This window comes from Chaetodon trifascialis, chromosome 19, assembly GCF_039877785.1.
Source record: "Chaetodon trifascialis isolate fChaTrf1 chromosome 19, fChaTrf1.hap1, whole genome shotgun sequence".
Classification (NCBI taxonomy): domain Eukaryota; kingdom Metazoa; phylum Chordata; class Actinopteri; order Chaetodontiformes; family Chaetodontidae; genus Chaetodon; species Chaetodon trifascialis.
The window spans coordinates 11,058,677-11,084,613 of record NC_092074.1 but is presented as its reverse complement, the minus strand read 5'-3'; the positions used below and the strand labels follow the sequence as shown (position 1 = coordinate 11,084,613).

The following is a 25,937-nucleotide window of genomic DNA, read 5'->3' as shown; positions in this document are numbered from 1 at the left end:
TCCCAAATTCATTCAAATTTTAACTTCAACCCGCAATATGTTATTTTTCTGGAGTTTACACGATTGCTTTAGGTGTTTCAACTTTCCATCAGACATGTGACTTCCAGTCTAATGCAACTTACCCAGATTCTTACCAGAAGCCACATCAGATACAGCTAATTAGGCAGACAGCTAGTCTCACAGTGTATGTGTGTCAAAGAGAGAGAGAGAGAGAGAGAGAGAGAGAGAGAGAGAGAGAGAGAGAGAGAGAGAGAGGAAGAGAGCACGAGCGAGAGAGTCAAAGAGAAGGAGGAGTGACAGAAAGGGAAAGAAAAGAGGGAAGAAAGAGACTCATTAAGCCAAATTCTTCTCAGCACTCGTTCTGCTACACAGACTCTCTCTTTCTCTCTCTCTCTCTCTCTTTCTCTCTCTCACACACACCGCACACACACACACAGTCAAAAACACAAAGCAGAAGTGGACAAAGACACACGGTTTCAGACGCCGCGGTTGGCTATGGCTCAGGGCTCTGACAGCAATGACACAAGTTACAAGTCCCCATCTCCTGGAAGCAGACCGGTAAGTGTGCACTTCCATGTATACTTCTGATAGTTTTCATGGTTACTTCCTATCTTCACTGGGGGTCTGTAGATGTATTCAGACGTACATTTTAAACACGAACCCTTTGAATTAAATGCTCCATATTTCTCCTAAATCTTTGATTGGATGCAGTGCTTGATGCATGTTGGGTGGGCAGCAGCACAGCCTATCAAAGGCTCACTACTTCTGTCTTTGCTGGCTCTTTTCACAGTTTCTCAGAGTGTTTCACTTGCACACATGGGCTGCAGGCATGACTCGCTTCAAGTGTAGGCTTTTGTGAATTGCAAAATGTATCACTTATCCAAGCAGTGGGAATCCTTTGTTTTTGCAAGTCCTTGAACTGTGAATGATTGGAGAGCTGTCAGGAACAAACAGTGTGGCGAATACAGTACGTACTGTACTGAGTCTGTGCATGTGAGACTCATCATCCTCAGTGCTGACTACTTTCACGTGTGCCAGTCCTCTAGCACATTGTTGCTCCTTCTCTTGCTCAGAAGCATCGTGGAAATGAAACATTCAGATGCTGCTTTTTGAATGCATGTTACAAGCTGGTAAAGTGGATCATTTACCCTCTCATCAGCACATGAGACGGTTTCCAGCAGCATCTGTTGTTTTGGGTTTTTCAGCAAGGCGTTAACGGACGTTAGAAAATTTTATTTGCTATCTCTTTGATGTACAATTGACTCAGCATTTTGAAATGAGATTAGTTATTACGATACCAAGAAAATCGAGTGTTCAGGACATGAAACAGGGTGTGCGTTGTACCTAAATGATGACTCAGCCACTCCCCGACCCTGCCCTCCACATTAGGTGTTAAGTTTGGCCCGTCTTCTTTCAAACTGTCATTAAAACAGACAGCACCTCCATTTCACACATAAAGCCACCAGCCGGAGCAGATAACACAAACTACCACAGTCTGATCTTTTCACTTTTTCAGGTACAGTATACTCTCTGTGCTCCGTCTACCAGATGATCTTCGTGTCACACGTTAACTGTTGACATCTGTGTTTTCCTCAGAGCTCCTCAGATGATGCAAAGAAGGTGATGCGGCGGGAGAAGAACCGGATCGCTGCTCAGAAGAGCAGGATGAGGCAAACTCAGAAAGCTGACAGCCTACACTTGGTGAGGAGACTTTTCTGTGTGGCACACACTGTACTCACACGCATACATCAGCAGCGACGCAGCTTAACACTGACTGCTGCTTCTTGAGACACGTTATGTGGAGCTATTACATGGTATTAAATGTAGATGTGCTGCAGTTTGCGGGACAGTTGAAGGATTACTCTTTACAGAAGCCAAATTTCTAGCCAATGTTTTTATTGTACTGCAATGCTGCTTGCAAATCAGATCATATGAAGCATGTTTAGCAGGTATTAGCTAGGGTACCTTTGCAAAATATTGTATAGAGCAATGGAGTGAAATTTACATTTTCATTCAAAAAGAGGATTTGTCATCCCAATATTTTGCTGTGGATAGAGATAAAAGAGCAATGATGTTTGTGCCATCTGATCAATTTCCAGTGGAGTGCCCATGCAGCACTTTCAAGCCTGCTCGTACTATATTTACAAAAATGCTACCTGACCATGTGGCGAATGTGTCATGGCTTCTGCTGGGCCGCACACTTGGACACTGCTCTGTGTGTTTGCAGAGGCTTAAGGAATAAATTAGCACGTGTGGGCAATCACTCCCTTTTGCAGCTGAATCCAGCACCAGAGACAGCAGCGCTGAACACAATGCAGGCCACTCGCTTTGTTCAGTGGCCCCGTGTCTTTTTATGCAGCTCATTTCATGTGATAGTGTCACTCTGTTGTTTCAGCTTTTACTTGTTTGACTTGGCACTAAATTCTATGAATTAGCTAAAATGTCACAAAGAGCTTTTCCTGCGTTCTGCCTCTGAACATCTGGATTTGCAGGTTGAGGGATTTGTCAGTGAGAGGCTGCACGTTTTAAACGTGTTTCCAAATCTTCATTTAGCTGAAACGTATATATAGCAGGGGCTATATACACATGGGTTCTCCAGTAATTGCGTAATAATCTTATGAATCCTTTATAAGCTGCGATAATTCAACATGCTGTCACCTCTTCCGCCAACACACGTTTCAAGATACTGACCCAGTATCCACTCTCTGTGTGACTTCCTCATTCAGACCAAGATTTATGCTGTATTCTGTCACCGTGATGTTTCCAGAGCAGCTGCTTCTCTAAACTTTATCAGATGAACTGATGAGATTTTGACCTTCAGAAAAGCCACACTCTAGGCTACGTGAGAGCCATTCCTATGAATTCTGGTGTATATTATCAAGCTCTTTAAACCCCGCCACAGTCACAGAGAACACCAGGGGACCACAGTTTGTTCTGTGGTTTTGCTTTCATCGTGTCACTAGATAAACAGGAAGGCGAATTTTCCCTCTCTGTGACACAGTGCCTGATTTCCTGTTTCTTCAGTAGTATTTTTTTTTTCTTCTGTGTAAATGAGCTTGAAATTGTACGTCGTGGGCAGGAGGGGAGAAAAAGGCAGTCACTTCTTGTAAAGCACTGATAGCAGTGGGCTGTATTTGGCTAAGTGACGCAAGTGAAGGGGTTTGCCCAAAGGTTCTGTGACAGTAAGGACCCACAGCTCAGTATTATGATCTTTCGGCCATGGTGCGATGACCTTTTTGTTAAAGTGGAATATTTCTCCCCTGCTATTACCACACCAAAGAGAAAAACATTATGACGTATAGTTTGCTCTACTTGGGTTATCTAAAAGTGGATGATCTGAAAGACAGACACGAGACACAAGAGCTTGTTTTGGAAAATCTACTTTAATCATCCAAAATGTTATTAAGTTCATATATTGTGAATCAGCCGAGGTTAAAGGACAGCGTACTGCTTTTACAACATTTTTTAAAATCTATGTTACAGTAAAGCAGCTAAGGCAAGCTGAGACATATGTGGATTTTTCATTTTTTCATGTTTTAACTTACTCGCAATCAACCTTTGGTCTTCATTCATGTCAGTATGGAATGAAAAACAAGTTGAATAAACTAACCAAATGTACATCAGACAATAAAATAATCTAGTTTTAACACTTAGGTTATGATATTATTCTCTGGTGAACAGCAATTGATGATTTCATCTGGTATGCCACTGTTTTAACAAAAGTACATTTTAGCCTTCATTACTGCCAACAATTTTCCACAGAATACCACACTTTAATTTTTTAAATATAGAATTTTTTCCTAGCATGGCTGGTCTTCATTTGGCTTGTGTACAATATAAAAACTGATTTGCAGTTGTTGAATGATAATGCAGTCGAAAGCAGACATGACGTGATGCCACCAGCCTATCTGAAGGAAGACTCAAGTAATGGCCTGTCTGCGTGTTGACACTCACACCTACTGAACTGGAAACTACGGCTGCTATGAGTTTAGAGAGTCTGCGGCCATGCCAGCAGCTCTGTGGGGCTGCACAGGAGAGTGGTGCTTTGAGCCATATTAATGCCAGCATGCTAACATACCTACAGTGGCAGTGCTAACATGCTAATGCTCATCAAGCGTAAGATTATTAAATTCACGCTCTTTGTTTAGCAGCATGCTAACATGTGCTAATTAGCACTAAACACATAGTGCTGCTGAGGCTGATGGCACTGTTTTGCATGTATGTGGTCATAAACCGTAATGTTGGACAGATTTGACCTCTTGAAGGTGCTAGAAGAAAAGTCAGAGGGCCACCATAGTTATTACAAATTGTGCAAACAGGGACGTATACCACATTTCATGGCAAAATAAATAAGCCCGGACCAAACAGGTGGGCCAGTAGACAGCATTTGCCACCCATTGCGCAAATACATTAAAAAAACCAATCATGCTTTGCAAAATTGTCAGTGTCAAAATATTGTAAACTTTGGTTTGTGGTACTAAAACATACATAAAAATGGGCCTACCTGTGTGGAAACAGGATATAATGCTGCAGATTTGACTTTTCATTAGTAACATTTGAAGAGTACCACTTTCCAATTTGGCATTAAAACCACTTTCATTACGAGTAAGAGACATGTTTGCTCACACTTCCCGTCTGTGTGCCTCCCAGGAGAGCGAGAACCTGGAGAAGGAGAACGCTGCCCTGAGGAAGGAGGTGAAGCAGCTGACCGAGGAGGCCAAGTACCTGTCGTCCGTGCTGAGCAGCCATGAACCTCTGTGCACCGGCCTGACTCCTCAGACCCCCGACCTCCTCTACCCTTCTCATCACAGCAGCTACCACCACCAGCACATCGCTGTACCACACTACCAGCACTGACCTGTATGACTACTGAGAGGACGTGCTGAGAACAGATGACTGACCTCACAGGAGAGAAAGACTGACTGCAGATGTGTCTATAAATGTTAACCATCGTTCCAAACCGATCAAGGAGTAACATGACAGGCCAACATGTCTGACCAGCATCGACACCCAAACTGTAACATGCAGTGTTCAAAACTATTTATTTTGCTTCTGCTGCATCTCTTTGCTTTTACCTGATCAATATCAGTGATCTGTATGTACGGCTCAATGAGTAAAATTATCAACCAGTCTATGTTTACATTGGAAGAACAGAAAAAAATCCCAACTACTGTATGTTCAGGTGGCTCAGACGATACAGTATTTTTGTAAATTGCTTATTTTAAGTGTCACGTGGAGCACCTCTGTCATCCTGTCATGTTTGAGTTTCTCGTGTTTTTCAGTGTGTTTCAGTGTGTAAATGTGGATCGATAATGCTCAGGAGCTTTTGACAGATTTGATTGTGGACAAACAAGAATGTAAAGTCGAGATCCTCAAAAAAGGCCTCGATGTACCAAAAAGAATCGGCTGGCAGTGAAGAGTGGGCATTCAATGGGGTCTTGACTTGTGTACGGGTTATACTGCTGGTGTGTGAGAAGACCCAGCAAAGATATTTATTAAATGTGATGCCTTTTAGGTGATCGTTTCTGACCTCCAGAGGGTTCTTATTCATGCCTCCATGCAGAGTGTAAAGACTGACCTTGTGCTTTTAACAGGGCACACGAGACAAACCGCCTTCGTGTCTTATTTCTTCAATGAGAGAGTCCCTAGATGGCACTGTTCACCACTATGAGAGATGAAATTACTACACTATGAAGCACAAAAATAATCATTCCTAGCCTGTGCTGTTTGGGTATGGCTTGACTGTCGTCCTTGAACACAACAAAGGCTTCCACGTCATTAAACCTTCTTGGAACCATGTAATTATTTTTATGCTAGAGGACAAAACACATGATCTATTGTATATAATGTTTTTAGACTAAGAATTAAAGTTGTAGTAACGTATTTATAAAGAGAATATTCTGCAAATCCCACAACAGACTTATCAGACAAGAAATCTCAGATAATTCCGAACATAAAGAACTCTCACATGGGGATATTTCAGCGTTGCAGGCTGTTCTAAGAACACAAAGAACGGCGCATGAAACTCCGCCCTGTGTCCTGCGTTGACCGACTTGTTTCAATATCCCAAAGCGGTTTTTAGGTCCGGGTGGAGGGTCACCGCCGGCGCACCCACACGTGTTAACAGTCGGGAAGCTCGAGCTGAAAGAAAGGATCATATTCATTCATGAAGTTATCTGTCGCTCAGTGAAGTCGAACAAGCTTTGAGCGTGATTTCGGCTGCTGAACCGGGGAAGGAAATGAATTCATGGACCCGAGAGTTGCAGAGCCGCCACTGTTGCTTATGAACTAATCAGACTGAAACATGTGTTTAGACTGAACTTCTCCTTTTAGCTGAAAACATGAAGTTATAGGCCTATCTGTCGTTACCGTGACGCGCTGGATGTTTAGTGTTCACCCATGAAACAAGACTTTCTGCCACTTTAAGTTTAGTTTGCAGTATCTTAAGCCTCAGAAGAGTGAACACTTTGAACTCCATGAGTATACCGAGGAGACTCGTTTAATATGGGCGAGAAACAAGCGTTAGGAGAGGCGTCACTAAACGAGGATCAGACCAAGGCGGACTTGGAGAACCATGTCAAGCTGGACGCGGCTGACGTGGCGCAGTGCGCCGACGATCAGTGTCGGCTGGACGGTCAAGGAGCACCGCGACCCACCCGTCTGTACAAGCGGCGCTGGATGATTGTCCTCCTGTTCAGCTCGTATTCACTGTGTAACTCCTACCAATGGATACAGTACGGCATCATCAGCAACATTTTCATGAAGTTCTACAATGTGGACGCCTTCACCATAGACTGGATGTCCATGATCTACATGCTGACATACATTCCCTTCATCTTCCCGGTGACTTGGTTGCTGGATAAGAAGGGACTCCGGATCATCGCGCTGGTGGCCACTGCGCTCAACTGTGCAGGGACATGGATCAAGGTGGCCAGCGCCAGACCCGACCTGTTCGGAGTCACCTTCCTGGGACAGTTCTCCTGCTCGTGCGCGCAGGTGTTCATCCTCGGAATGCCGTCGAGGATCGCGTCTGTGTGGTTCGGTTCAGAGGAAGTGTCCACCGCCTGCTCCATCGGAGTCTTTGGGAATCAGGTAGACCGTGACGCGCCGACTTTCCTCTAGTCAGTAATTAGGTCATGGTGGATCTTTACCTACTGGATTACTTATTTAACCTAAATTAAATTGGTTAATACAAAGAAAACACCCTTGATCTCTTTGGCACGTGTGCGTAATTACGCGCGTTCTGTGCACCTACTGTGCGTTAAAGCCACAACACTGTCTGGTGAGAATGTGTCAGAATGAATGGCAGCAAATATACAGTGAAAAGGCATGCAAGAAGAGACATTTACATCTACAGCTATAATAACAACCTCAATGTGGCCTGATTTATATAAGGCCTTTTTTGGAGGTATTGTATCCCATACACAGACGAAACGTTGTCAGCTCAAAGCTTCTTATTATTAATCAGCATGAAACACGTGGATGAGTCTCCGTGTCCCTAAAAGGCTCATATTTACAGAAAACATCCTCTCTTTCAAACATGCCTTTCTCTGCTTGCCCTCAGCCATGGTCACAATAGTAACCACAGAATGGGTAACAAAAGAAAACAACTGTATTAATAAGTTGTATGAAAAGGCACAAACGAATGAAGGATCCAAAACTGTGTAAATCAACAAAGGAAGAATTTAAATTGAATGCACTTGAGCCTGTTCTAAACAAATAGGAAATAATAAAAGTAGCAAAAATTGATCAACTTCTACCATAATGTCAGTGCTTCAGTGATTAAAGTAAGTCTATAAGATGTGAGTATGGATGCTCTCAGGTCTTCTGGCAAAGCTTTTAGAGAAGTTAGAGAACATTTCCCATGAAACTGTTTTCTCTATCTCTGTCTGTGACTAGTGATGGTCACATGTCCACGGTAATGATGTCATGGTACCATTATTTTGATCTTTTATACAAGATAATTATAAAGAAGTCGATACTTGATACCACAAGAAGAAAAAAGTTCTCATCAGACAAAACAGGATTTTTTTATTTATTTTATTTTTTTTTTTTAATTAAAAACCTGCACACATTGCTGGTCTGGAGAAAGCCACTGAACACATACCAACACATTTGTAATAACATAAATAGTATCCCACCTTTTTTTTAAGCTCTGTTACCTTTGATACCCTTGATTAAACAGGGTTGTTTCAAACAAGACTTTTGACAGCCTTAGTGCACACACACATAAAAAAAAACACTGTTAATGTGCTCTTATTGCATTCTGTTTATCTGAATTAGGAGCAGAAGGGCACTTTAAAATCCACAAGCAGCCAAATAAGCACACAAGAGTGTACAGGTCAACTTCGATTTAACACTTTCAGATTCTGAACAAACAACACTTGAGTCAACTTTCAGTGCATCAACTCCAAGTAAATGTCAGTGAAAAGTCATCACTTGAGTGGAAAATGAGCTGTAGTAAGTAAGAGCAAACATTTGTCAGCTTTCTGACAAATCGCCTGATTTCAACTTGCAATCTTTGTGTATTTGATGCTTTGCTCTTCAAACCTTCCATTACACTATTCCTGCTGACTCCTGCAGGAGCCAGTGGAGGTATAAAAGTTAGTTTTCTTCACATCAGCAGCCTTTCTCTGTCGTCTGATAAATGACTTGTCTTGACTTCCTTCGTCTGTGCAAATTAGGCCTCAATTTGGTTGTAATAGTTTGTTTTATTGCATCCAATCTGCCTTCTTATCAGCGTGTTTTATCATATCACAGCTTTCAATGGAATACAAGTCATGTTTCAATGACATCACATTGCACGTTACTGCCACGTCGATGTTCTTTTATTATCTCTTATTGTCAAAGACATGAATAGCAGCTATTTCAAGCACGGTCAGCACAAAAAAGTTCTATTTTTCAAACATAAAGCAAAAAAAAAAAAAATCTGTGGCAAAATCTAAATTTTAAGCCTAAATTATATAATCACATTCTTTTCAGGAATGTACTGTTCTAGGTGTTATCTTTAAGAGTACAGGCATCTGTAGGTGATCAATAACAGACTTGGAAATATTAACCTGTTGTACCAAAAGCCCCTCCACATTCAAATGAGTCAGCCTTCACAAGAGACTTAATTAAAGTTCAACAGGGAAATATGTCTGTTAATTGTTTTCTGGGTTTATTGGGTTTATTTGTACAGTTAAGTAAAGAGGTAATACAAGGTCTGAGTTGGTAGGAGTGGTTTACGTGGAATTGGAAGATTTCCTATATTAACATCACATGACAGGGCTGAGGATATGTGCAGCGAGTTGTGCATGGACAACTCCAGCTGTGCTCGCTCTCTGGCGTCTCTGAGAAAAGCATCTTTCTCCAACAGGCAGTTTGTACCCAGGACAGCGAGCTGTTCAGGACACAAGCTCTGAAATTTGAAGACCTCTCACCTCTCACGTTCCAGGGGCCCACCGGGGGACGGTTATAATGCCACAAAACAACACCTTGAAAGGCAACCATGAAAATTCTGAACTCAGTGCTGAGGAGTGGCCGTGGTCCAAGGCTGCAAAGAATCGCGCTCCGGGCCTCGCTTCGCTTCAGTGGAGTCCAGGACCTTTAGGCAGAGCCATCTCCATTGGTTCACGGTTAGACGCTGAGGCTTTACACGGTGACCAGGCAGAGCGGGCCCCCAAGGCTGGGACCAAACTTTACCACCGTCGCTGGCTCATGCTGTTTCTCTTCAGCGCCATCTCAGCCAGCAATTCCTTCATGTGGCTTCAGTACAGCATTATTAGCAACATATTCATGCGCTTCTACAACATTGACTCTCTGGCCATTGACTGGTTGTCCATGATCTACCTGCTCACTTACATCCCACTTATTCTGCCCGTCCTGTGGCTCCTGGACAACAGGGGAATCCGGGACGTTGTCCTCGTTGGGTCAGCCTTTAACTGCATTGGTGCATGGATAAAAATTGGTAGCGCCAGTCCCAATATGTTCCCAGTCACCTTTTTCGGCCAGTTTGTGTGCTCAGTGGCCACCGTGTTTGTCCTTGGTATCCCTTCTTACCTTGCCTCGGTGTGGTTTGGAGATAAAGAGGTTTCCACTGCGTGTTCCATAGGAGTTCTTGGGAACCAGGTTTGTCTGAATGTCTTATTGGTCAGCATTTAATTTCTTCTCCTGCAGCAGGGTCCGCATAGCCGGGCTGTCTGACAGCAGTCTGTATATTATGCAGGGCTGCACTGGATGCCAGAGACACATAAGACTTCTAGTGTCCTGGTGCGAGTCCTGAGAAAGCTATGGCAACTGCTCGCTGAAACCTCCTTGTTACACTTTGTCCGTTTTAGCTGTTTAAACGTAAAAATGCTCTTTCCCAGGAATAAAGTTCTGTGTTATTCAGATGACACAGATGCTCTTAAAACATCATCATATAGCAGCCCAATTTGACAATAATTACATTTTCAAATTTCAGTGTTGTTGTAGTAGAGTTTGGTTGAAAATTAAAATCAGTTGATGTTTAAAATCATTTAATTTAATAGTCTAGATTCAACAAGCAAGATGTGAGCCAACTTCATATCACGTGCTATCGATAACACTGCTCCCATCTACCTTTAAGGAGTCTTACACGTGATTACATTTACATTTTAACCAATAGATAATATTAAATTAATATAATATATACTCTAAATTGTGTTAAAACAAGCAATGACAGCTTCTAAATACACATGTTGTGGTACCAGTTAGTCAGTATTAATGAGATTTAGGAAAAAAGCCAGAAACAGTAGCATTAAAAGCAAAACTTTTTGGTTTTTCAGTCACCTTGATTTGACTCGGAAAGCAGTAATGTGGCGCTCAGTGTATTCACATCTGAGCTTTATCTCTACATTAACTTGTGTTGTATGTCTTCACTGTCTTGCAGCTGGGCATCGCCATCGGGTTCCTCGTGCCTCCGATCCTGGTGCCTAACGTGGACGACATGGACGAGCTGGCTCACCACATCAGCGTCATGTTCTACATCACAGCAGGAGTGGCTACTTTACTCTTCATCCTCGTTGTCTTTGGTAAGATTTGTCACGTAGCGATGATGGTGGCCGATGAAAAGGGATGTTGTTTCTGGGGTAATGTGGTGCTGTTGTGCAGTTTTTTTAAATGTAATTTCTTGATACTTTGTGCAGCTCAAAATAAGTTTTAAAACCTCTGCAGATAAAACTGAAACTTTCTGCATGACCACACACCATGGAGGCTAATATGTGTTTTGCATTTTCAGCAGTTTTTGAATTTACATAAAATGCAGATTAAGTGCATTTAAATGCAAGTTTAAAATTGATTTTACTGTACCGTGCAACCAATGACTTTTTTTGTGAATGGATGAAGAGGTCAAGTGTTCAGTGATGCAGTCAAGTGAGAGAAATGGATGATTTCAAAGTGTGTCATCACCTCAGTCACTAAAACTCCCTTCCCGCAGAAACACTCAGGCTTCTTCATGTCGCAGCCTTTTTCACTCAGGCCAATGGGATTTCCTTTTTCAGTTGACGATGGTTTTAATTTACCACAGACTTACTCTCTGACAAGAAGCACCATTCAGTGGAGAAGAAAAGTGCTGAGCTGCATGTTCGCACCAACACAAAACCTTCCCTGGATGGGAGATTGGCAAAAAGATACTATTGTGGTACAAGTAAGGTCAGGAGAAATGTCACGGGAATGGACACAAAGGTGCTTCAGCATACTGCTTTGTAACACAAATGTTAGATCTAGATTCATTAGGAATAGAAGAGCTGTGATCTCAAATGAGCCGTCTGGTAGAAGGAAGTGGCGTTACCTCACATGACAAACAGGATATGAGTGGTCAGGAAAAATGCTTAGTCGCTACTTTAAATCTGCTACTCACACATTTTGACCGTCTTTGTCTTTTTCTTACTTTTCCCATGTATATGGTCTCAGAGTTGACATCATGAATAGCACATTTAGCACCTCCTGTGTAGCAAATCACATCAGTTGTTCTATTTTTATTGAGAAACTAGAAAAATACTCTATGTCATACACAGGGGAGGTAACATCAGCAATAGACATGGTCAGTCAGAATACAAAAGCAAGCAATGTGGTAAGTATGTGCTACCTCTGCAGAGAACACTAGGCAGGGCAGTTGTCAGAGAGGAGGAACAAGTTGGATGAAAAAGCTCTTGTCCGGCAGGCCAGGGGAAGGCGGGGGCGCTCGTAAGCGCTCTGCATTCAGAAACACAAAAGGATGCTTGTGAAGGCATTCCATAGTAGCAGCAAGTACAACATTCAGACTGACCAAGCTGTCAGTGTTTCACTGTAGTCTCCTGCTGTTAATAAAGCACCTTTAAATGCAGACTCCAGCTCATTCTGCTCGTTCCACTAGTTGAATGCCTTGTGCATTTGTTAATGAGCCCAGTTCCGAATTTATTTCAGTGGTTTTGCCTTTTTTTTTTTGAAGCTACAGCTGTGAGATGGTTATCTTAGCTTAGCATAAAAACTGGAGAACACAGGTAGCAGCGAGCCTCACGCTATCCAAAGGTCACAAAACAAACCTGCCAGCTCCTCCAAGCTCACTTACTTACTGATCCCGCGAGGGGAAATTCCAAAACAGTTACTCCTGTGTTTCACTCAGGAATCATGTGATCGACTACAATCGGCCAGACGCAGTGACTTCATGTCAGTTTTTGTTCGTACTAACGAACATGTTAATTGGTGAGCTTTAGAGATGCTAAGAGGCAGACTTGTTTTTAGCTTTTAACAGAGCCAAGCGAGCTGTCCCCCTCCCCCCAATTTCCAGTCTTTATGCTGAGGTAATCAAAGTTCTTCCTGGCTGTAGCTACATTTTACAGACATGAGAGAGGTATCTATAGTATCTTCCCATCTAATTTTTGTCAAGAAACCAATTAATAATTATATTTTTAGTGTCAAACTATTCAGCTCAAAGCTAATCCCATTGTACATGACTATGAGTTGTGGCCTTAATCATAGGGGGATTTTCCCACACAGACCTTTTCATTTTAATAATTTAAAATGCATGAAAAGGTGAAACTATACAGTAATTCTTATTTCTTACCCTTTGAACTACTCATTACTCTTCATCCTGTTCTGAGCGATATCGTGTACTTAAAAGGTAGATATACTAGAGATAAAGGAAGAATCTGAATGCGCCCATGTCATATAACTCAAAGGTTTTGCAATCTTAAGATTTGATCAGGGCTCTTATCCTGCTGAGGGCATGCAGACTCTCCCCCGCCTTCGGTCAGGCGATGGATGGTGGGAAAGGGATGTCACTGTAGCTGCTCTCGGTTACTCGAGCAAGATAATTCACACCAGTTGGCCACAGTAGTTTCATGATATGACACATATACTCACACACAGAGCACTCCCTCACACATACATGCAAGATGCCATGTGTGAGGGTTGTCCTGCTGGCTGGGCCATCTGTAGCCCTGCTACAGGCCTGTGAGTCAGCAGGGCAGACAAAGTCCCAGGATTTGCATAAAGTGTGCAAAAAGTTTGGCTGCAGCTTTCCTCTAAACAAATCGTCAGCCGGTTAACCACAACCAAGTTTACCACAAAGAAAGTCTGCATTAAGACCCAACGTGAGTGAATCTGAGTGAATGAATAAGGGGAATCCCTGGGGGTGTTGAGGGAAAATTAGCATGCACAAATTGTTTTACCTGTATGAGCACCTCAAAGACGATTTAAATACAACTGGCCGTTTCCTTTGTGCCACAATGAACGGTGTAAAATGCAGTGAGGCCATTTCCATTTCTTCATACATTGTCAGAGCAGCCATCTCGGGCTCGTTTCACAGGATTAGTGAGAACTGGTTACTGAACACAAACCCTCAAGTCAGCTTTGCTTGTGGGAGCAAAGGCTGGCTCTTCTCCAAGAACCACAAAGACAGACATCTGTGTTTCCCCATGAGGCCTGAGGGCACACGCTCTCACCCAGGAGAAAGACCGACTGAAACAGGTCACATCACAGTTATCACCCCAAAGGATAACCGAAGGTCCTCTGGCTCAGAGTCTGGCTGTCTGTCCTCCAGAACAGGGAATTTAAGGATATCTACATCTTACACTGTGTGGACGTGTGTTAAGCATGCTGTTCGTGTGCGGACCTGTCTGAATGCGCCATTCCACATGAAACCTTGCAGCTGTTCAGGATAATACTACATGAAATGCACCTCTCAGACATGCATGCAGTGGACATTTGGAAAGTGTAAAGAGGAGAAACATAATGTTCAATTGGTAGCTTCTGTTGCTTTTGCCAATTAAACCCAAATAGACCCTCCTTAAATTTCCCCTTTAGTGAAAGGAACAAAGAGCAGACATCCCAGACTGTGTCAAACTCTTTTTTGGTCTCTGTATGTTAGTCTTCCAGGAGCGTCCTGAACTTCCTCCAACTCAGGCCCAGGCCACGGCTCGTAGCATTCCATCAGAGCAGTACTCCTACACCGCCTCCATCCTCAGGCTGCTCCGCAACAGGCCCTTCATCCTCCTCATCATCACTTATGGTTGGTCATCACTATTCTACAAAGTACTATGTATTAAACTCTTTTGCAGGTTATGTCAAACAGTGCTTTAAAATTCATTTAAAGCAGGGAAAGGATGCAAAAAAACAGATTTGGGGGGTTGTTTTAATAAAAGCAGCTAGAGAAAGTGAAGAAATTACTTTGGTTGATTTGTATTGTCATGTTTGAATCCTCGCAGTTACAGTTAAGATCAAAATGTCCAGCGCATGTTCTCCGGGATGATAGTTATGTTATTATGAGGAAAATGTCTGAGATTCAATGATAAGATGAGCTTTAGAGGTTCATCTTATCATTGAATGCACACAAGTCATCAGTTATTCAAAAGCTCAGAGAGATGTGGGACAGCTTGGCTTGGGGAAGTTCAAAGTTTATTTATGCTCTGACAATGTTTAACAGGTCATTGATGTGGCGTTTCGAGAGCGGGCAGTCATGGACATCGAGTTAGTTTCCATGGCATCTGCTCAATTTTTCAAAGAAAGCAACTATGTCAAACAGCTGTGAGCAATTTTAAGAAACACATTCACCTCGCTTGACCTCCCCATTTCACTTTATGTGGCACAATTCACGCAACTATTATTAGCGCGTGTCCCTCGGTCCTTCTGTCTTCCTGCGGGTGATCTTTGGTTTGTCAGATAACTATGCAGAGTCCACTTGGTTTCAGATTTACCTGCGATCGTCCTCCACCTGTTCCTGCCTGTTTAGCCGTAGCTGCTGGTCCTGAATGTCCAGTTGTTCAGTTTTATTTTATACTATTTGCAAACCAATGTTTGCAAATAGTATAAAATAAAACAATATATTAATTGTCGTTTTTACATTTTGCACCCTCAGATTTATTCTCTTCACAATTTGTTAACAGTCGCAGGAATGTTTTAAGGAGTGCGTTTATGTCTGAGTTATGACTTTACCTAAAATCTTTGTCTGGTCATTGCAGATCTTTTATCCTTTTATAGAAATCCTTGGTTTGGGACAGCTCTGTTTAGGAAACCAGCCCGATTAGGTTCATTTGACACAACTGAAGACTAAAACCCTTTGACGGCTCGCGTTGCAATATTTCATGTTTTGCTAAAGGAAGTTTGCTCAGTGCTTCCTTGACATTGTGAAAAGTTTCCTGAAAGATATTTTTGTCCTTTGCGGTGTGCAGACTTTGTTTGACAATATTTCCCACCTCACAGGTTTGAACGTGGGTTGTTTCTATGCTGTTGGCACCCTGCTGAACCGCATGATCATCGAGCATTACCCTGTAAGTTCTGCCTGCAGTGTCTCTATATGGATATATGCACATGCTGTATGAAAGAGTGTTTTGCTTACTGCTTCCTCTGTGTTGACCTCCAATTATACCTGTTACCCATAAACCTTTATTACACTTCCCACAGCTTGAGATTACAGGACTTAAAAGCGGCTTCAGGTGTTGTATTTTCATTGCAGCTACACTCAGCACAGGTTTAATACCCAGAACATATCAATAAACTGCTCTATGGTAACAGATTTAACACCAGTAAATCCAGTTTTCACTGAACACAGCATTCATTCATTCATTCATTCATTAGTTTGGGGGTTTTTTTTACTCTTGAGTTTCAGTTTGCTGTAGGACAACTAATACAATCTCATATGCAAGTAGACTGAAGCTATGGAGGAGCGAGTTGCTTTTTGAAGCTTTTCATTTTACTGTCCATCCCTCGCAGGTGTGCAGAAAGCATCGATGTTTGGATTGATGCCTGCTTTCTCTGAATCTGCCCTGCCTTTTGTGGTATGCAAGGTCACTAAGGTCACTAAGCTAAGTCCTGTCTCGCTTGACCCTTCAGGGAGAAGAGGTGAACGCCGGGAGGATCGGCCTCACCATTGTTATCGCGGGGATGGTCGGCTCCCTGATCTGCGGCATCTGGCTGGACAAAACGAAAACCTACAAGTAAGTGAAAAAGCTGCGCAGAGATGGAATCATATGAGCGATTGGCTTTCGTTTGATCTGTATTTCTGTTCTGTTTCTCTTGTTTGGTGTTTATGTGTTAGCTGTTGGGGCTCTGTGTCTGTTTATCCAGGTGCAGCATGCTGCTCTAACAGTGAGCTTTCTGACCTCTCGCTCCTGCTTCGGGGGTCTTCTGGCTGTGTAGTGACAGCAGTGTCCCCCCTGTGGGGGGCTTCGCTCAACCCCCCTTGCCGTCTCATTGTTTTGCAAATGGGGGAGTGTGTTTGTGGCATACATGCAGCCCCACCTGGCTTTGTTGTTGTTGTTGCTGAATCCACACATTTGAATTACTCTCATTGTCACAAATCCTATTCCATAACATTTAAATTGAGTGCGCGTGCCTCACAGCAAGAAGGTCGCCGGTTCGATTCCCGGGTCAGGCCTTTCTGTGTGAAGTTTGCATGTTCTTCCCGTGCATGCGTGGGTTCTCTCCGGGTACTCCGGCTTCCTCTCACAGACCAAAAACATGCTCATTAGGTTAATTGGTTCTTATTTGTTTTTAATCAGCAAAGTGCCGAAAGGGAAAAAGGAAATTCCGCCTTTGTGTATTCTCGCCAAACTTGTTTCACAGTAATCGTTCAGCAAGAAACTGTCAGTAAATATGTGGTGAGTTTTAAAAGCGCCCTGCAGAGTTTTTCTGCAAACAAACAAAAGTTGTGTTTGCATTCAGTGTTACTCATCGAAACGCTTTGAGTGTTTCCTTGAGGTCTAAAAAATGTGTCGAATGCATTTCTTATAAAACATCTGAAAAGGCTGTTTTTTGTGTGTTTTTTTTTTACATTTGCATTCAATACTCTGGCCATATCACGATAATGACCGCTGTAACGTTCAGTGCTTTATTTTTCTCTCCTCGTCCAGGCAGACGACCCTGGCTGTCTACTTCATGTCTCTGGTGGGGATGATAATCTATGCTTCTACACTCAGTCTGGGACACCTCTGGGTTGTCTTCATCACCGCTGGAGCTCTTGGGTACTCTTTCATTCATTCACTCAAAACTTTACTAATATTTGAGAGATCATTGAGGGCTTTCTCTCAATTACAATAACATCGAGTCAATTACAAAAGATCTCAACCAAGAGATGCACTAACAAGCAAAAGGCAATGCTACAGCCAGCTAATAAAAGTTCCAAGATAACTGAAATCTTAAATAAAATACATTTTGCTTGAGTGTATGACTATTAGCTGGTGTGAGTTCAGTAATATCACATTTTAAGCTTTAACTATTTAACACATTTCTTATACTGAAACATCTCCTCCACTGAATTCTGTTATGGTAATTTTTCAAAGTGCAAATCTTCTGTTGACATTTACAATAATAATTTACTGCCGTGTTTATTCAGCTTGAGACAGTGGCTTGATAAGCATTCACTGTAAACACACCCTACACACAGCAGAAGGTAAGGCCTTACCTTTGTACGCACTGACTCATTTGGACTCAGGGTATATGGAGTACAGTATAAATGCATCCCAATGACTGGAAAGGAAAAACAGCTGACTTTATAGGTGGAAATGATCTAAAAGGCTACATATCGTATGTTTCTCTTCTCCTTTGGAATTAAAACCAGATCTTTTACCAGATCCAGCAGTAAATCTTACATTCAGTTTTAACCTTTATGCGGCTGTTGTGGAATTATTACACCTCTTCAGTAGCACAGATTGGTCTTCCAGATTGTGCTCTCCGGTTCTGTGAGGGCACACCTACATGATATACCATACGGGCGCACATACACGCAGGACAGTGTTCATCATTGACGTGACTCAGGCTGAACCATCAGGAAAACTCCCAGAAAGCGTCACTTGTCACATTCCTGCTGGAATTCCTGGTATTCAGCTGATAAAGTTCCTTTTTTTCCCCCAGTGTGTACAACCACTCTCCACTGTAGTATCTAAAAAAATCTCTTATTAATAATAATTTCTATTCTTCTATGTATCATTAGCTGATCTCTGAATGAACTATTGATACACGCTATGGATCCCATGCAAAGAGAAAGCAGCAACACCAAAGCATCATGTGCTCTGCTCTGTGTTCTTGTTATCGAAGCATATTTATTGGCAGCTGAGAAAAGTGCCTGGAAATACAGCGTGGACTGAGTCAGGCTGAGGTGCTTTGCTGTTGTTGCCATGTAAGAATTGAGTTTCACTTGTTGTCACCTCAGTGGAAGGTTGACTTGTTGCTATTGAGTGAGAAAATCATTTGGTGTCAATGTCTGGCTTTGGAAACCTGTTTTTCCTTCATATCATCACGATAGTCATTAAGCCATAGATGAGGGCGTCAGTCTTAAATCCCTGAGAGGACTTTCCTGTTTAGTGGGTTCAAAGTTTTCATTCACTTGTGAGGTATTATGAAGAGGGAGAGGCCAGGTCTGTGTGATAAAACACGTTGCTGTACAGAGCCAATCCCACACATGCTAAATCCACGCTGTATTATTGAAATGTAGATCAAATTCGAAAGTTCGTGACTTAAAAGTGTTGAATGTGTGTGTGTCCAGGTTCTTCATGACAGGCTACCTGCCGCTGGGCTTTGAGTTTGCAGTCGAACTGACGTACCCAGAGTCAGAGGGAACGTCATCAGGACTCCTCAACTGTTCAGCACAGGTACAGCTCGGTGACCTGTAGGGTCAGCAAAGAGATAACATGACAACAAATGTCAACAAACACTGGTTGTGCACATTCTGTCCAACTTGTTTGTTCCTTGTACACTTGGGGCCCTGTTACACCAAATTTACAACATGCAATCTGCAATTTACAGCAGGAGCCCTGTAGAATGCACTGATTTTTGCGTTTCCGAGCAGCCATATGACAGTGCTCCTGTTTACAATCTTTGTGTAAGCAGTGACTGCAGAAGAGCTTTGTGAATGGATAGCTAAATGCAGATACTGGCACCACTATACTGCAGGAGTCCCTTGAATGCAGCATTTTAGGCTGCAGGGATGCTGATGCCACTCCTGATAGGCCTTAGCTTCTTACAGGGCTGAGATGAAAGTGAGGATAAGCACATATGGTTTGCTTTTTGTTGTCGTTGTTGTTGTGTTGTCCTAATTATTGCATGTTCCGCATGCACAGGTGTTTGGCATTATATTCACCATCTGCCAGGGGAAGATCATCGACAGTTTCGGCACACTGGCAGGAAACATCTTCCTCTGCGTCTTTCTTCTCATCGGCACAATAATGACAGGTAAGACCTTTGTGACTGTGAAACGCATCCTGTACAGAGTCATAGCAAGCTACTGGTTTTAATTCACATACAGCAGTGTGGAATTGGTTTTGTCTGACACTCTTTCTGTTATGAGTTTATTCGCGTTCCTCTGGGAAAATGTTGAATTTCAAGTATGTATACCATGGCTACATTATAACTTTGAGGACTCTGTTGGGGTTGTTATGATCCATCACAATGAAATGTGTTTTTATTGTAGCATATACTTAAAAAAAATGAAGGTATTGCTTCCTGCTAAGGGTTTAGACTTCTTGGAAACTCTTTTCAAGTTTGGGAAAAGACAACGCGTAAACAAAGGCATGTCTGCTCCATCCTCCTCGCTCAAAAGTGACTGTTTGTCATTAAGCGCTAAGTTTCTAGAAAAACAAGGCGGAGGGTGGAGCGGTAAACATTTTGTTGTTCATTGACTGAGTAATGGAAACTTTTGCATCACTCAGAAGGTAATCAACAGACTGTCAGAAATGCATTGCATTCTGACACAGTAGTTTGTTTTCAGGTGATAAAGGCGAGAAGCCACTTAGAGCCATTTGCATGGTCCATTGAGGGGTTTATGAGCAATGAATAACTTTTAAAGAATGTTTTGCCCACTGAAGCACAAAACTCATGCATGCCAGAAAACACCGCAAGATTATTTAGTAAGACTTTTCTGCTCATAAAGATCAGACTGACTCACTGTCTTTTCTAACTTACTCAGCATTAAGACGTATGAGTGGACATCTTGTTGTGGGTATCATGCCAGTTTGCAAAAGAAAAAAAAAACATAAACTGAGCTCCCACTTCTTTGATTTGTCATATTCTGGAGTCTTTTGTCAAGCTGCCATCAAAATGCACTGTATAAAATTATATAATATGTAATAATCTGTGATATATTGAGTGAGAAAGGTTCAAACTTGTTGTGAAACATTCTCCCTAAGTGGAAATCGAGGGTTAATGATTAAGTCGCTGTCAAGCTGTTTTTATAATTTGAGTTTGAGGGTCAGTGAGGATTCATGACTCCAGTTTGATACTGTATTTTCTTGCATTTGTTGCAACACAGTCTTGTGAAATACAAAGTGAACGATACTTTAGTAGAGCCAGGGTCATGGTTGTAAAGTGTCTGTACAGAGGAGCCATCTAGTGGACAGTCGCCTTTATTACATCATGTCGTTCACCTGCACTTCTAAACCTAACATTAATCTGCATATATGCCATCAAGATGTATTTAAAGCAGAGGATGGACTTAAAATAATTTTCATTCTTTTGTTGCTTTGTGAAACAAGTCATGTGGCCTCATTTCATGCATGCTTTAGCTGTTCTGTGTCTTTATGTCCCCGCAGGCTTAATAAGGTCTGATCTGCGGAGACAGAATGCAAACCGGTTGGCCAAAGCAGAAGTAAGTGTTAAAGCTTCAGAAAATAAAGTTAGGCTGTATACACTGTAGTGGTGCTAGTATAATGTGGTACAGGCCTTTTCCACACAGGACATTTTGACACGTCGCAGCAGGAAAGGCACAGGTGTCAGTAATTAAATTAATGATGGCTGACTTCCATTCAGCTGCTTCACTTACAGGTCCTGGTGCACTGTCACTGCCACAGCTGACTGAGGCTACGTTTACACATAGCAGGGCATTTTGGAAAATGGATATTTTAGCCCCTCCGTTTTCAAAAATAACATCGTGCACACAAAATCGATTTAAAAATGTATTTACATGAACCCAGATAAATATGCCATCAAGCGCCATCATAACTATGCCAAACATATGGGCGCAAGAGTAAACAGGGTCGCTCACATGACTTTATTTTCAGTCGCATGTTATGACGTTTCGGAAGCTAAAACACTGTTTAACCCTGTTTACACGCCAACACATAACCGGCATTTTCAGAAATCTCCCAAAAAAAAATCCCCCAAAAATTTGGCTGGAGTTTTTAAAAATGATTGTTTTCTGTGAAAAAACCTCCGTTTGCATGTAAATGAGAGGCCAAACTGCATGAAAACATATGCGTTTTCCCTAAATGTAAACGTAGCCTGAGACATTTGAATAGAACGGAGCTTTTCCTACTATGACAAGTCAAAGTGTGTGTTGTGAAAAAGGCCTGAGTTTTATTTGTTTGCATGGAAGGCATGCAGTCGAAGTCACATGTGTGTCCTGTGCTGCTCCTGAAATAACTTCGTCCCTGCTCCCTTTGTGTCTATTTTTGCTGTTGTCTTGAGTTGGCCTCCATGTCTGTACTAATTTGTTGAATTTAACAGCTTCACCGTCTCTGCTGTATCCGCTTGCATATGCTTGCATGTTAAGAAATGTATTAACTGCCAAATATCTTAGAACTTGTTAAATATGTCTGGATAGTACCAATGTTTACTGCTTTATTGCTCTCATTTCCCCCCTGTTCCTAACCCATACTGTCTTATTTTTTCTATTTAACCACTGTGTAACTTGCCATCCTTTCGTAGCAGATTGCATTTCACAGGTTGTTTGAATGAAAAGACCACAAAGGCACAGAGACAAATTAGCAAATGCTGACAGGACCATGGACAATTATCTTCCTTATTGATGCTTGGGTGGGTCTCCAAGCTCTGTGGTGAAGTTGCTGATGAATGCTGACAGGAAACTATCTCACATCTACTGCTAACATACAGTGAGAGTTCAAAATTCACTTTCTAAAACTCAAGCAAGAAATCACTGGGTGGATTGGAAAACTGCCTGTCAGAGCAGATTCTGTTGCAGCCACTTCATCCCAGACTGGAGACTGAAACGCTGGATGAAAAGTGATCAGTAGCTGTTGTTTTAGGCGGAGAGGCAGATGTCCAGACAGGACTACGGAGCCACGGTGCTAATCCCCGCCGAGCCGCAGAATCCTCCCTCTCAAGCCTGATCAATAAACCTTTTTGCTGCCACAAAAAAAAAAAAATCTGCTCAAATCTTAGCTCAACACACAGATGCATAAAGGTAGGAGCACAGAGCAATCACACACTGTCGATAATCACCAACACCTGCTGCACATCCTTCCACCTCTCACTGTTTCTTCCAATCAAAAAATGAAAAAATGTGATTTTCTCTATCTTTTGCAATTCCAACTGAATTGAACTCAGCTACCGAACATAGTTTAAATGAGCTCAGGTAATAATTAACCACATCACAGATTATACACCTCATATGTATTTGATAGTAACCATATAATGATGATGTGCCTGGATTACTGCTATCTGTGTGGATAGGTGACTCACTGGAAACTACAGTTTTATTGCTGAAACTTGTCTTGTTTACGTGTTGTTTTGTAACAAATTCCTGTTTGAAGGTCAGACAGCTCACACTCTTAGTGTGTGTGATGGCTTTGGATGGGAAATGGTTGCGTGGTTAAACTGTTTTTAAACGTTTTAAACAAGTGTACAGAGCCTCTTTCAATGATCCTGCATGGCTGCTAAATAATACAAATTAAATCCCGTCTAGACGTGTGTTATTATGAGTGAGGCTTTGCTTGTGTACACCACAGGCTTTTGAAAGATGATTATGTATCCTGTGGCTTATATTTTGAGGAAACAGCAGGATTTTCATACTTGGTGAAGTTACATGTGCATCTATTATCTTATCTAGAGCAGCTACAACACAATAACATAACTTTTTTATTCTAATGTTACTGATGTGAGGGTGGCGTCTGTCTACGCTGTACGATTTGGGACACTTACAGGTCTTTTCTGCAAACCTGAAGAGCTAACTTTTTGCGGTCTGGTAGCATTATCACTGCTACTAGACACCATTTTCCACTGGTTTTGGAAATCCAAGTCACAGACAATTTCATCTGTAAACTGTCATTTTACTTGTTTCCAGCAAGTTGTTTGATTCACAACTACAGAAAATGTCCATAATTAAGCTCTCATGACATTGCGATAAGGTGTTTTCTACCCGCCACACTGTACACTCATCCTTGATGGACTGTGAACTGAAAGCCAATCAACTGTGCATGCTGGCTCACTGTCACGCTGTCATTAAATGACTGCCAGGGTTCATATTATTAGTAACACCTGTGCTCTTCATACTATGACAAGTCAGTGAAAAGGCCTGTTGATGTGGCTTGCAGTTGGTGATGTCCCATTTTTCATGAGGAATTGAATGAGTTTGAAGAAGTCAGTAAATATGTTGGGTCATATCTCCTTACTAAAGCTAAAGAAGTGGCCTCAGTATTCCAGTCGTTCATTTTGGTCCAATCACAGAGAGCATCCTTCAAATTAAAAGTATTTTGCTTGTCAATCATTAAGCTGAAACAAAAGTATGTATACATGTACGGTAGCTACACAAGACATGACAGGAAATAGTGTACTGTGATGTCTGAAGCTGAACACGTGTTTGGTTTATATGTGTTAGGTCACTGGTTTTTGATGAAGACTGTTTAGGATGAAGCCAAACTCCACAGAGACAAACACAACTTCTGTGTTGAATTCATAAAACTGTTGAATTAACATGCCTGTTTTTATCAATAGGAACCTTCTGACAGCCCCAGTGAGAGCCTGGCTGAACCTTCTATCATCAGAGAAGCCAAGTTTTAGACACACACTAACATAAAAATGACCACGACCCCCGTCCTGAACTGAGATAGAGCCACACAGGAAGCCTGGATGTCTTTAGACCCACTTCCCTTCAAAGAAGAGTTAGATGTACAGTGATGTGTTAACTATTTATATATATATATACAGGGGGAAAAAAAAAAAAAAAAAAAGTAAAAAGATAAAATGCTGAATTAAATCTGATATTTAATACACACTTCTGAGCCTAAAAATTTCACTGGTGAGAAATATTTTTTTATGTCTGGAAGTGTTTAAATTAAAAGCTCTCACTAACTGCGAGACAAATCTGTGACATGTTTGTACCTCAGTAAGTCTAGTGGTCAGTATTTTAAAAGTGTACAGTTGATCATGTATGAAAGCCATGAACACTAATGTTCTCATTGCATACAGCTAACCATGTAAATACATGATCCAAGTTTTTAAGAGTGATTTTGATAGAAGATCTTTAAAACTGAAATAATTTATGCAGCAGCAGCATATTAGTGGTCTCTAATGCATGGCAGTCCACAATAAAAAAAATACTCTAAAATATAAAATACTGATGGCACACTGTTCATGTTTACTTATTTAACATGAAATAAAACGGTTGTATGAAGTTTATTTTCTTCTTTTGGCGTCATGCTTTACATTCATCTCATGGTGAGACTGACTGAAAGCTACGCAACACCCAAGACAAGTTGGGATCAGAGACAAATTGTGCGTTGACATACTACACTGAATGTGATATGAACTTTTATCACTCTGTTATCACGACACTGATAGCCGCTGATTACAATATCAGGCATGTTTTATGATAAATGTGTTTCAGCAGGTCAGATCTTTGCACACGCTGCAGTTATCGCTTCACTAATCACAACAAGACATGCTGATCGCAGGATAAGGGTACATGCAGGTTTTGTAGGAGTAGCTGTAGCTTCAGCTGTCTGTTTCTCGTGTTCCATAAAGAACAAATAAACTGGCCAGCAGGTGTGGATCACATTTCAGTCATTTCAGCCTTTAATAGTGTTGATTATGCTAAACTGAGATACAGTGAAAAGTAGCCAAGTATATTTACCCAAGGCCTGTATTTAAGTACAATTCTGAGCTACTTGCACTTCTATCGCATCTGACAGAGAAATGCTGTCCTTTTCCCCCCACAATATTTATCTATATATTATGCTGATTTCACAGATATAGATTTTACATTTGAAAAATATAACAACCCTAAAAGAATTTAGAAAAAAAAAAAAAAACTCTCAGAAGAGCAGTATCTACTTGGGGCCCCTCGTCGTGGGTTGTTGATGTTGTTGGCAGCTCATTTCCCCTCTGAGTCTCTCAGACGATCTTGTTTAAATAATTGTCTGAGGTTCAAAGAGCATCCCATATTTCACAAAAAAAAATCTCATGTCCACTTAGAATTTATTGTGACCCTTTGGAGGGGCCAGACCCCTAAGTCAGAATTACTGGGATAAAAAGTAAAGGACTTTTACTTGAAATTGATTACTTTCACATCGGCGTGTTGGCACCTGCTTCACTAAAGGATCTGAATCCACCTGTGAGCCATTTTATTTCAATAATATATAATTAAATAGAGGATTGTATGTACCCCTGTCGGCCACATGGTGGTAGCATTGCTGCATACAAACATGTCCTGTAAAGAACCAGAAGGCCCAGAAGGATTCAAGAAAGGAGCGCAGGAGTTAAAAAAGAAGAAAAAAGAAAAAAGACAGAAC

General features: G+C 41.7%; 2 protein-coding genes across 4 annotated transcripts; both read left to right on the top strand.

Moving 5' to 3' along the window:
* The first annotated feature begins 142 nt into the window (after nt 1–142).
* Nucleotides 143–5,519, top strand: batf (basic leucine zipper transcription factor, ATF-like). Its single transcript, XM_070987395.1, has 3 exons — nt 143–558; nt 1,597–1,701; nt 4,651–5,519. Exons 1-3 carry the CDS (start codon nt 496–498, stop codon nt 4,855–4,857), a joined length of 375 nt encoding a protein of 124 aa, XP_070843496.1. The 5' UTR covers nt 143–495; the 3' UTR covers nt 4,858–5,519.
* A 541-nt stretch (nt 5,520–6,060) lies between these two features.
* flvcr2b (FLVCR choline and putative heme transporter 2b) lies at nt 6,061–24,341 on the top strand. 3 transcript variants are annotated; one of them, XM_070988132.1, is made up of 11 exons: nt 6,061–7,092; nt 10,892–11,033; nt 14,351–14,491; nt 15,682–15,749; nt 16,312–16,415; nt 17,331–17,441; nt 18,962–19,067; nt 19,536–19,647; nt 21,003–21,058; nt 22,455–22,612; nt 24,142–24,341. In XM_070988132.1, exons 1-10 carry the CDS (start codon nt 6,505–6,507, stop codon nt 22,536–22,538), a joined length of 1,512 nt encoding a protein of 503 aa, XP_070844233.1. In that variant the 5' UTR covers nt 6,061–6,504; the 3' UTR covers nt 22,539–22,612; nt 24,142–24,341. The 3 variants fall into 3 exon arrangements, with proteins under 3 accessions (XP_070844233.1, XP_070844231.1, XP_070844232.1); XM_070988130.1 differs by lacking the exon at nt 6,061–7,092 and adding an exon at nt 9,379–10,110; XM_070988131.1 differs by lacking the exons at nt 6,061–7,092; nt 22,455–22,612 and adding an exon at nt 9,379–10,110.
* Nucleotides 24,342–25,937: the final 1,596 nt, after the last annotated feature.

Bases quoted from the DNA above. Each gene is read 5' to 3' on its own strand.
- batf (XM_070987395.1), top strand. From the start codon at position 496: ATGGCTCAGGGCTCTGACAGCAATGACACAAGTTACAAGTCCCCATCT. The intron at 559-1,596 runs GTAAGTGTGCAC...TGTTTTCCTCAG, and splicing joins CATCTCCTGGAAGCAGACCG to AGCTCCTCAGATGATGCAAA. The intron at 1,702-4,650 runs GTGAGGAGACTT...TGTGCCTCCCAG, and splicing joins AAGCTGACAGCCTACACTTG to GAGAGCGAGAACCTGGAGAA.
- flvcr2b (XM_070988130.1), top strand. From the start codon at position 9,460: ATGCCACAAAACAACACCTTGAAAGGCAACCATGAAAATTCTGAACTC. The intron at 14,492-15,681 runs GTTGGTCATCAC...CCCACCTCACAG, and splicing joins CCTCCTCATCATCACTTATG to GTTTGAACGTGGGTTGTTTC. The intron at 15,750-16,311 runs GTAAGTTCTGCC...TTGACCCTTCAG, and splicing joins TGATCATCGAGCATTACCCT to GGAGAAGAGGTGAACGCCGG.